This window comes from Eriocheir sinensis, chromosome 45 (genome assembly GCF_024679095.1).
Source record: "Eriocheir sinensis breed Jianghai 21 chromosome 45, ASM2467909v1, whole genome shotgun sequence".
Taxonomy (NCBI): Eukaryota; Metazoa; Arthropoda; class Malacostraca; order Decapoda; family Varunidae; genus Eriocheir; species Eriocheir sinensis.
Window position 1 is genome coordinate 10007248 of NC_066553.1, and position 12863 is coordinate 10020110.

Below are 12863 nucleotides of genomic sequence, written 5' to 3' on the forward strand. Positions count from 1 at the left end.
TTGATCCCTGACTATTCTTTTTAGTTCAGCAAGATACCCTCTCCTGTATGATCTAGACATTATTTTTCCCTGCCTCATTCCTTACCCAACTATTTTGCTGCAAGTCCTTCTGTCCTACAAGATTTTTTTTATACTGTGGGCAAAGTTGCACTGTACCTATCACCCTTTCATCCTGCTTTAGGAAATCCATATTCTGAAATACTGCTTCCACTCATTACTATATCCAAGATAAGATATTTAAAACTGTGTGTGCATAATCAATCCTGGGTAAGAGAAAGTCATTTGGTTGTGTCATTTTACTGTTGTCAATAGAAAATCACCATTACTCCCAGCCACTTCCAACATGATCAGGATCCACAGCAAGGTCTGCACAGTCCTTCCTATGAAAAGAAGCACTATAGTTCCCAACTATTGATGGACAGCACACAAGTGTGCCTGATAGTTTAAGTGAAAAGTGAACCCTTTGGATAGTATCTGACAATCCCACCGAGCGGAGGTACTGATCTTAACTCTCAACGTATGTATAGTGGTGGCAAGCCTTAAGAAGTGATGTTCCTGAAAATTCTTAAGACTATTATAAATAGTAGTATTTCCTGTGAATTCTCAACTCTGGGTACATATCAAGTGAATTTGAAAATACAGTACTATCTTGGCTACAGGAAATGATATATTTATCATTAATTTTTAGTGAATGTTAATACATCATGCCAGATATGATTTCCACTTATATATAGAATAACTGTGAAAATACTGTGTGAGCAAATTAAGCTTGTATAAAATTTATCATTCAGTGTATCTTATATGCTGCAGATATTTACTTCCTCAAAAATGTTAATATACTAAATTTACACAACTGCTGCACATTATAATACAATAACAATTAACAAAAATTGACAACCCTGTATATTTCCTAATTACCTCCTGTTTCTTCAACAGTCAAACTCCTAACTTAAGATATTTATATAGACTAGGGCTTGGTCTGTGCACAATAGAAAACTTTATGAATAAATAGAATAGTAAGACTTGAAAACTTAGAAAAAGCTAGTGGGTGAATTCATGGGTATCCAAAATGTAGTAGCAATGTAATAGCAGCACATGTGACCTACTCGTCACTAATACAAAGCCAACCCATCAACACCTCTTCCTTGCCACCACCAAATTTTAACATGACCAGTGAAACATGATCAATATATGTAAAAATGCTGAACTCAGTAATTTGCAAGTGTTATTTTCCCAGACAATGAATACAAAATTATTTGAAAATGTTACATAAATTATATTTCTTTCACATTAAAATAAAAATAAGTGTTTTGATCACTCCTAAAGATGCACTGTAGTCATGTGAGCGCTTTGAGAATTTATCATTTCTGTGTAGTGTGTAATTGCTATACAATATGGTATGATAAACACCAAGTAAATAGAGATACATAGTTCACAGACCTCCTGAGGTTCATTTGCTGGCATCTGTCATCAGAAAGTGCCAGAAACATGGAAGTAAGCTATGCACACTTTGATGTCATCTACTGTAGTGCTCAATATGTATGGCAAGAGTGTCATAGAACCCCTGCATAGTAAGTGTTCACAAGTGAGGAAAGTTCTTCCATACACATGATGCTCTGTCACATTACACAAGCAGCAATGTATCTGCAGAACTCAGGTGAGCAATATATTTTTACATAACTGTTTGAGTTTTGTTGCCCGTCTGGTGGCACAACACTGTGCCAGCAAACAAACAGTGCTGAAATTCAGCACAGGTTTAGTTTCAACACAGCCTGGGGACACTGGTCACTTGCGACTGTTAGTGAGTTAATTAGTTAGTTCCTTGGTGCAGCAGCAGAACTGTTGCTAGTTGCTATTGTCAAATCTCCGCTGCCCTGTCCTCCACCCCCACCCCCTTCCCGGGGAGGACTCTTCACGTGAATCTGGTTCTTTATGAGTGCCGACCGCAGGATGAGGCCCTTCACACGCATGATGTGTTCGCGGCCCATCTCCAGAGACCGCTCAAAGGTCATGCTTCTCTCCTCCACTGCCTTGGCATACAAGATCTGGGAACAGTGATGGATTAGAATACATATCAAGGAAATATAACCAATAATGTACAGTAGTCCCTCCACATGCATATTTTTATATGCATGATTTCAATTATGCATGGTTCAACTGGATAAAAAAATAAAATGTAAAATTATATAAAAAAAAAAAGTATTATATTATGTATTTATTATTTATACTAAGCATATAATTAACCCTTAAACTCCCTCATAGCATCTTAAGGTAACAGATGTTCCAAGCTGAATATCAAAAATTCCCACGATGGCAAGGCAAAATCCAATGAACCTCATGTTGTTACATCATCCCCTTCTCACACCATAATCTATCATGAGATCAATCGGCCTGTAATACTCATGGAGGGTTTTAATTTGTCAACTTTTGACACCAGCCAACCCCTGACTCTTGCAGTTGTGGCTGTGAAGGAGGCATTGGAGTTGGTAAAAAGGTGTTTGTGAGTAGAACGATTGTACTAGACTGTGTTCAAGGTGACATGATTCAGATTATAATTTTACAAGCATCAACTTATGCTGGTGTGAGGAAGCATGACAAGTGTAAATACGCTTCTGACACTCAAAGTCACTGACATGCTTCCAAACATAAAGTTACTGCCAAATATAGTGTCATTGATACCTTCAGAAATTTTAACATTGATTGTAGACTCTGAGCAACCACTGTCATCAATCTCCGATGGTCTACAGTGGCAGAAAGACCAGGAAAATGACAGTGGGGATATAGGAGAAGACTCAGCTGATGAACTGAGTGAGGGAAGGTTGTTAGCTAGAGTGAGAAAGGAGAAGGGGGAGGCAGAGGGAGAACAGAAGCCTCAGGGGGCTGATTCAGAAAGCACTTACATCGATGTAACTCCGAGATACATCCCTCCGTACTTATATCGGGATTCAGAAAACTGAAAAACGATGTAGCTGAGGATGTAACTCGGTTGTAAGTTACGCCTGTCTTGGAGACGGTGTAACACTTGCACCCTTTTTCAATTTTCAATGAAATGCTTTATATATAACGTTTCCCGATAAGATATGAGTACATGAGTCAATAAAGCAAAATCCTTCCATAATAGCGAGATACTACAGCAGGGATGGAATATATCTTGTGGAGTTCACTATAACCCTCAGTCCATCAATGGCTGAAAAAGAAGAGGAAGACTGGTGTTCTTTTTCTTCTTTTGACCTGTCCTACTTTGTATCGCTTCTTTGGTCCTCCTTGGTTATTCCAACTCAAATACTTAACTCTAAAAAACTTAACCCTTTCAATACGGTGATGCAGACGTTGTCGTCACAGTATGGAAAGAGTTAAGAGGAATGGGAAGAGGATTAATCCTCTTAATCCTCTTCCATTTCCTCTTAAGAGGTTTAGAAGAGGATTAAGAGGAAATGGAAGAGGATTAAGAGGTTTAGAAGAGGATTAACCCTTTCAGTATGGTGACGCCGACGTCGCCATCGGCGTCACCGTACTGAAAGGGTTAATAGTTAATTCACTTTGCTCTGAGCTCTTTTTTACCGTACACATTGCCTACACGGTCTTTTGATTGATTGATTAATAGTTTATTGTTGCAGGTAAACAACAAAGGAGAAGGGAGGAACATGCCATCCCAACCCCCAGGCAGTACAGTAATCCCTCGCCTATCGTGGGGGTTAGGTTCCAGAACCCCCCGCGATAGGTGAAAATCCGCGAAGTAGTGACCTTATATTTTTTTATTAAGGCTTTATAAACCCTCCACACTTACAAACCTTTCCTACACTCCTATTGACCTTTCCCACACTCTTTTAAACACTTCCTACGACGTTTCGTCATTACGACGCGGTCCCAATAAATGATTCTATAATTCTTGTTTTGACTTTCGACATTTGCTTCGTAAATATGAACTTCGCGCAGGAATTAGTTTGTTGAGCGGGGCGGAAGAATACTCAGAGAAAGGACAATGAGCGTAGCTCACTTCCTTTATATCACAATTAGGTAAATATGGATGGGGAAAGGGAGGAGAGAGACAGAGTCATGAAAAAAATACCGAGGATGTAAGAAGGGAGAACAAGGAAAAGGAGTGGAGGAAACAGGGAGAGATAGAGAGGATGAAAACAAAAAGGGTGTGGGGAAGGATGGACAGTGGGGAGTCAGGTGAGGTCCTGAGGGAGTCAGGTCAGGGCTTCAGTCAGGACATGACCTGACTCTCACTTCTGCCCCTCCCTCCCCATTTCCCCTTCTGTGTGTGTGTGTGTGTGTGTGTGTGTGTGTTCATATAATCTAATGGGGAAGGAGAAAGGGAGGAAGATCGAGTGATAGAGTGAGAGATAAGGCTAAAGATAAGAGGGTGTGAGAAAGGAGGAAACAAGGGAAATGAGTGGAGGAAATGGGACAGGAAAAGAAGAGAGGGGTAGGAAGGGTCAGGTAAAAGTGAGGTAAAAAGGGAGAGAGAAAAAGTGTGAGTGGGAAGGAAAGAGATTAAAAGAGAAAAACTGGGAGGGAGGGAAAGGAAAAGAAGAAAGAAAGGAAGTGGGGAGGAGTGAACCAGGGAAAAGACTAACGGTGCAATAGGTCGCGACGGAAAAATAAAAATTAGGTGGGTGACAAAGGTACTTATTTAGGTGTGTTCCGACTTACGTTGATTTATGTTGTTTTCATTTATTAGGCTAGAAAATGCTTATTTTACCACAAAAATATTTGAAATAATAAATATATAAAAATACCTATAAACCACAAAATCCCGCAATATATCGAAAAATCCGCGATACGATACAATTAAAAAATCCGTGATACACGGAATTACCTTATTCATGGGGGGATTCAGTACATATACCCTGCAAATAGTAAGGGTTAATTGTATAAAAAAGTGACGAAGATAAATTTCCATGGGATGGAAAAACAAGAAAAAGACGAGAAGAAACTGGAGAAGAAGAGGTGTAGGGTGTTTTGGTCAGGAAGGAAAGCCAGCAATCCACGTCTGTGCTTTACCGTGGATGGGCCGCCACTGCCCAAGGTCGCGCGGCCAACCCACCTTGTTGGTTAGGTGGTGGCGTTCGGAATTGTGTCGAACATTGGAGCCATCAACAACCCAACAAAAGGTGTGAAAAATAATAAGTAAAATAGTTTTCAATACAGATGAACTGAACTGTGGAATGGCCTGGAGAGGAAGATCATTCAGCCCAAATTTATAAATGAATCTATAGCTAAGTCTGACCACCTGAGACAGGGAGACAGAACCCCATGAGCTAGTTTTTCTGTAACTGACAACTAGGTTTACAAACACATACAAAACATAAAAACACTTTACCTTATTATGAGAGTCTATCCGAGCCTGGATTTGCCCATCTAGAATTAAGGCCATTAGTTCATCTTCTAATGCAGATATGGTTGTGTTGAAAGCAGCTGCCATCTTTTCTAAGTCAGCACTCATGTAAGGGCTGCAACAAAAATAAGTTAAATTGCTACAATTGTAAATAGAGCAGAACAATTTCTTAAGAAATTGCCCTAAACACCTCACATACTTACCAAAAGTTCAACATAAAATTTTTTGTCCATCACTAAATATGAACAAAGTCTAAATCATATCCTCCTCAAAACTCATTTTCTTCATGAGTGAGGATTAAGTTGGAAACAATTCTAGTAACTGTGTATATAATAATTTAAGTTACAGGGTAAAAGGCACTTTGCAAATTTCTTAGTGCTTTGTATCCTTATGCCTCTTAAGTTAGATGGGACAGATACCTGGTGAAATGTGCCACACTACCAAAGTGCTGTCACCCAAGGCCTTCACACTAGCTCTGGCAACTTCCTTACACTGACACTATGGGGCCATTTCACAGTGCCATTATCAGTGCACAAACTAAACTCTATACTCTATAAAAGTCAGGTTTTCAACACACTAGATAGCAAAGAGATTTCCTGTATAGTTTCCTCCAATTTAAAAGCCTCTATATGAACACTGAACATTATACAAAAAATGTTTGTAGCCTTTAGTACAGTAAACCCACTATAAACTGAAATAGGAGACCACATCCAAAATAACAAAATCCAATATATTCAAAGTTTAAAAACTTGCACATACTGAAGCAAGGCTGTTCCATAGTTTACCAATGAGTCTGATTAAGAAGGAATGAAAGGTTAAGGCATAAGATGCTACATACTGCCTAAATTTAAAATTTCTAGTTTCCTTTTGTGGACTTTGCAGAATGCTTGGATACAAGTGGTTCATCATACAGAGACTGCATGGACGAAGGAACAGAAGGTCTATGTTTTACCTATTAACTCATATATGCAGGACAATTTTGCCATCTGAGAACCACGTAATACTTAACCCTTGGAGTACGGGTGGCGATATATTTCTCTGGATGGTGTGCACGGGGAAAATTTAGACATTTAAAAGAGGTGGAAATGGTGTCTTTCTTCTTTGCAATAATTGTATATTCATCTAGTATATATGGTGGTGTAATAAAACTTCTCTCATAATAATAATAAAAAAGTTATGACAGCCGAAAATATTGCGCATTTTCTCGTGGCTGTGACGTGTCGCGTGGAAGCACCCCACTCTCTCTCTCTCTCTCTCTCTACCTACCTACTTGCTTCTCCCTCTTCTCTCAATGTCACTACCATAGCAGTCATCAGAGTCACTGTCACTTTGATTCGCCCGCGCTCTACTTCCGCCCGGAGCAGAGGAACTGCTTGACGTGTCACGAGACATGACAGATGTATTCTGAACAAAAGTAGAAAATGATCTGTGGCCTTCGGTAGGGCGCGCGCTGAGACGAATGAGTGTGTACAGATGCCAGATGCCTCCACCATTCTTCTGAGTCAAGAACTGGCGGTATATTTGAAACGTAGGGAGCATAGAGTGTGATGATTATATATATGATCCCCGTACGGGTGGTGTGTGTGGCAGTGCACTTATATATATGATTTCTGTAATGTAAGGGTTAAGGGGGTACTGAGGTCAGATTCAAGAAAAAATCTAATTTTATTTTATTTTTCAATTCATGCAGATTTGTGAAGTAAAACAATTTATAAACACTAGGAATAAAATAAATTGGTACAAAATTGCAATACCGCCTGCGGGCAGCCATTTAAAGTCGCTGGAAAGAGGTTTATTTCTAAATTTATTTGCCCCATCATTATCAACAAAAATGCCAGTTTCAAGTAAATATATTTTATTTCAGATTTTTAAAAAAAAATATTCTTTTGTAAAAAAGCATGCTTGCGAGTAATGGCACTTCAAAGTTCGGAAAGCCCTGTATCAGTCATTCTTTCTTTCCTGATTTGGATTATTTTTGCATTATGTGAATTATCACTGTGTTACACATGAATACATTGTGATAATGCGCCACATAAGTCATGTAATTATTTCAATATTAATTATATGCCGATTATGCACATTTACTTCCTCCTAATATGTATAATATTTACTTTTTTTTTAATCGTCTGTACATTTATTTGTCTTCTCATTATCAATAAACTCGCCAAGTTGCAAGTAATTGTGTTTAATTTTGGATTTTTTTATGAATAATTTTATTTTATTAACATCATGTTTGCGAGTAATGGCACTTGGTGTGGGGACAAATAAGTGTAGAAATAAACCCCTTTCGAATGAAGTGAGATTCTGATGATCCCCAGCAGTGAGGTACAATCAATTTAACGGCAAAGGTGGAAACTAGGAAATTCCAGGTCTCCGACAACGCCACTCCATGATGAATACCTCGCAATAATTAGTAGTAAATATTGAAATCATTACATTACTGTTATAGCGCATTATCACTATGAGTTCATCAGTAACACATGTAAAAAATAATCCAAATTGAAATATAAAGAATGACTGATACAGGGTTTTCCAAACTCTGAAGTGCCATTACTCGGAAACATGATTTTTGAAAAAGATATATTCATGTATCTCTCTCTCTCTCTCTCTCTCTAATATATATATATATATATATATATATATATATATATATATAAATATATATATATATATATATATATATATATATATATATATATATATATATATATATATATATATATATTGAAACTTGGTGTGTATATTGATAATGAGGGGACAATTAAATGTATAAATGTTTTTTTAAAAGTGAATATAATACATATTAGGAGGAAGTAAATGTGCAAAATCGGCATATTGGCGTGACGCCATGACATGCTATGTCATGCACCCAGGACAATTCATGACGTATGGGGAATTTTGCAAAAAAACAATCCCAACGTCAATTTATAGAACATATACATATTCACATGCATCAACATGTTTCTTAATGACATATAATAAGGCCAGTAGAGCATTTTAAATAAATCTGCATGACGTCATGATGTCATGCATGTAAAACATTTATATGCATACACAATGAAGGAAATCATATTCTGAACATATCCTGAAAATCTGGTCATAAATGCGAATGCTTTTTTATATTATTTGTTTCCTTTTTGACTTCAGTACCCCTTTGATGTATGTCTAGAGTACACTCGGCCCTCGATTTAATGGATTAAAAGGGGGGAATGGTGGTTTGTTGCTTGAAAATACGGTTTTGACGTTTCTAAAGCCGGTGTCACACCGGACAAATCTAACCAGCCTCCCTTCTAGCTCGGAACAATTTTTTTTTATGATCCGGGCGGCCAGGCGCATGTGTGGCTGGGCTTGAGCAGCTGACAGGCCGCTGATGATGGGTGTCAGCGGCGTGGCCCCCGCATCGGCGCCGTTTTCGTTGGGGCCCGTGTGTGTGTGGCTGTGTTTATTGTGGGCCAAGGCTCCTCAATTTGCTAATTCTTGTTTTCCACATGTTGCACAGGACTTCTTTCTTTTCTTCCATCTCTTCTTTTTCAAAAAGAAGCGATGGAAGAGAGGAAAGGGGTCCCGTGCAACATGTGGAGGATGAGAAGCCCAAACCCATAATAAACACAGCCACACACTCGCGGGTCCCGATGGGGATGCCGTTCAGGTGGCCGACGCTCATCATCGCCATTACCATCATCAGCCACCCATCAGTTATTCGGGCCCGGCGCGCGGCTGGGGCTGTCTGCATGCATGCACTGCATGTGTTTATTGTTATTTTAGGGTTCTGACGTTCCTAAAGCCAGTGTCACAACGGACAAATCTACCCAGCAACGGACAGAATGTCCAATGCTGGGTATTTGTCCGTTGAGATTTTGTGGTCCGTTAACCCTTAGAGTACGGGTGGTGATATATTTCTCTGGATGCTGTGCACGGGGAAAATTTAGGCATTTAAAAGAGGTGGAAATGTTGTCTTTCTTCTTTCCAATAATTGTATATTCATCTAGTATATATGATGGTGTAATAAAACTTCTCTCCTAATAAAAAAGTTATGACAGCCGAAAATAGTGCGCATTTTCTCGTGGCCGTGACGTGTCGCGTGGAAGCACCCCACTCGCTCTCACTCTCTCTCTACCTACCTACTTGCCCCTCCCTCCTCTGTCAATGTCACTACCATAGCAGTCATCAGAGTCACTGTCACGTTGATTCGCCCACGCTCTACTTCTGCCTGGAGCAGAGGAACTGCTTGACGCGTCACAAGACACGACAGATGTATTCCGAACAAAAGTGAAAAATGATCTGTGGCCTTCGGTAGGGTGTGCGCTGAAGACGAATGAGAGTGTGTACGGATGCCAGATGCCTCCACCATTCTTCTGAGTAAAGAACCGGCAGTATATTTGAAACGTAGGGAGCGTAGAGTGTGATGACTATATATATGATCCCCGTATGGGTGGGGCGTGTGGTAGCGCACTTATATATACGATCGCCGTAATCTAAGGATTAAATCCGAAATCCGTTAAATCGGGGGTCCGTTAAATCGAGGGTCGAGTGTATTGTTATTTATAGATAATATGTGTAAAACTGCTTATATTTCACAATTACTAACCATTATAACCAATGGTAGAATCTGTTAGATATACAGAAAATAACAATCAGTACCACTGAGGAGCTATATTAGTATTCTTCCTTATATAAACTCTCCATTGTAGTCATAAATTTAGCTTTAAAACTAAATTAACAGATAAATCTGCTGTAAAAGGATACAGAATGTGGTCTAGGCATTGGTCTGGGCTTAAGAACTCCTGGATGCCAGACGTATGACCGTTTGTCAATACACTTTGACAGCATTCGATATGACACACTTTATGTGTTCTGTGTCTGACTGCAAATCGAACTCGAGAAAGAGAACAAGAAAGAAAGATGCGAGTGCTGCCAGAGGCTGGGCAAAGTTCCCATCTGCCAAAAAAGAACCAGAGTGAAAAAAGAATTTGGTAACAGAGTGCAAATGGAGTGGAGAGCCACTCATAGTCATGCCATCTGCTCCATGCATTTCATAGAGTGGGAGAATGGAGGACCAACACCAGAAAATCCAGACCCAGTGCTGTTTGAATATAATGGGTGGGGGAAGAACTCCAGAGGGAATATTACCAAAAAGAGAAGTAGACTTCAGTGTCAATGACAATTATGTGGAGAAGTCATGGGTTCCGAACACCAGCCAAGTCTGGCATCCACTCCTAGTAACTGAAGGACATCAAATAATGAAGTGTTTGTGTTTGATCACAATCAAGACTGGACTGAGGCAGAAATATGAACCACTTTCTTCCCCTCCATCTTGCAAGATGCACAAAATCTTGCTAGTGTTCCTATTCTTGTTAGGGATTTGATGACTCGTGAAGCCGAGAGAAATACACTAGTATTTGACTGGTTGTTTAGATTTGTAGAGCATGTCATACCGTAGGCAGCGATCTGCTGAAACAGCTTTTTTTGTTTTGTTTTAAAACCATTCCTGGTGGGCATTGGAAGTATCTGAATAAAAGTATATATAAATCAAATAATATTCCTACATGTGTAAAAGGTGATAAATACTCATCCCCAGATGTATATAGCCAAATTTAAAGAACATCCTTACAACTAATTTGTAACCTCATCATGGACACGGCGCTCACCTTAAATGAATCATAAATATGTATATACAATATTTTTACGATAAACCACTCTTATCCGAGCATTCTGCAAAGTATGCAAAAGGAAAATAGAAATTAAAATTTCTGGCAGTATGTAGCATCTAATGCCTTGATGTTTCATTCCCTATTCTCGCATAAAATATTAATATACCATTGTGGAATTGGAGTACAGCAGACACCTACAAATATAAATTTATATGGCTCTGAAATACAACCTTGTGCAAAGGGGCATTGGTGAGTCTGTGGGCTCTAGTGGTTCTTGTAAACAAAGCACTGCAGAGAAAAGCATGAGGCACACCATGTGAGTCAGTAAAGCTAGTTTCTGGTGAATATGTTATGAGTTGTATCTGGTGCACACAAATGTAAACCATTGTTGAATTAGAATAGTAATTGACTATTCCTTGTGTGTCTTCAACGAATAAGTGGCAACAATCCTCTTGCTCTATGCGAGTGAGCGTTCATGAGGAACTATGTGTTTGGAAATGATGTGGTCCAGTTTTGTGGCAAATTCCTAGCTATAAACCAGATCTTTGTCCACTTGACAAAATCCATCTAGATGTTGTCCAGACAAGTGCCATATAACTCAGATTTCAGTCCGATTTACAGATGTCTGGAGTCCTAATTTACTCAATAGCCAGAGTATAGAGGTCTGATTTATAGAGGGTTTACTGTAATTGCTTTGGAAGCTTATAAACTCGCTGTGTTGGAAAGTGGAACTGGCCTTGAATATCATGTGGTGGCCTCCTAGAACAGCAACTTTAAAGTTAGAAAGGGATTTACCTATAATCATCCCCAAAACATAAAGAACATTGATAGAACACTGAACTTTAGTAAACATATCAGCTAATGCTGAACTAAAAAGGTATTATATTGATATCACACTAAAGATAATTTTTTGATCAGCATGATGATTTCAATTTGCAGCTAAAATACAATAAGTGCAGTCATGTGAAAATATTACCACCCACCTGAAGTATTGTATAAGAGCACGATTTCTTATGCGAGTGTAGAGTGTATTGAGATGAGGTGCCAAGTACATGTCTAGCATCAGAACATCCTGCAACAAGAAGATAACACTACTGGTTAACTTAAAAAACAGACACTAACCTTGGATATAATGAAGGGTAAGAGATCTGCAGTTTTCAACATAGCCTTAGCTACAAAGAATATTAAGGGAATTGTTTCCACTATTTTTGAAAATCAAAGTAATCCAAATAAATCATGTAGGCTGCATCACTGTAGGTAACAATATAGGTGTGGCATGAACAGTCTGATGAGCAATTAACTACCCCATGACTAAACTGGGGAACAATGAGGAACACAGTATACCCTTACCTTTAATTCATCTAAAAGCTTCAGGCATGAGGCATACTTTGACTCGTAGAACTTAAAAATTATGTCTCTTAACTGAGGTTCCACTTCCAAGAATAGCTTGAAGGAACTGAAAAAGAAAAATATTTCATTATAATAACTTTGGCTGTTGCTGCACATCCCCATCTATAAGATTTTTATAATTTACTGTTAAAAAAAAAGGTTAATCAATTCTGATCCCGCTTAGGTACACCATCCACCCATGCCTCAAACTGAACATACATAATAAATATTTTCTTGGTACTCCTGTAAATATATTGTATCGTCTATTTATAGATGTTAATCAAAACGTTAGAAGTTGATTTCCTGTACACTCATTATATTTCATGACTCATTCTTGGTAATAGGTCTGATTGTGTTCTGCAAGAGTTTGGGTACCTGACAACAAAGAATTCAAAGTTAAAACATTTTATGAGTAAAGTACAGGTTGTACAAGAGTTATGAAGGGGTTTGTTTCCAACAGGCAGGTCATAAGTTGAAAC

At 38.7% G+C, this 12863-nt stretch overlaps 1 protein-coding gene across 3 annotated transcripts in view; it reads right to left on the bottom strand.

Moving 5' to 3' along the window:
* Positions 1-281: 281 nt before the first annotated feature.
* The window catches only part of LOC126980727 (COP9 signalosome complex subunit 1-like), a 71371-nt gene continuing 58789 nt past the window's right edge, over positions 282-12863 (bottom strand). For all 3 annotated transcript variants that reach the window (XM_050831006.1, XM_050831007.1, XM_050831004.1), the window contains exons 9-12: positions 12346-12451; positions 11979-12067; positions 5330-5459; positions 282-2045 (exon numbers count right to left, since the gene is read on the bottom strand). In XM_050831006.1, coding sequence (XP_050686963.1) covers positions 1815-2045; positions 5330-5459; positions 11979-12067; positions 12346-12451 — 556 coding nt within the window. In that variant the 3' untranslated portion in view covers positions 282-1814. The remainder of the gene's footprint in view (positions 2046-5329; positions 5460-11978; positions 12068-12345; positions 12452-12863) is intronic.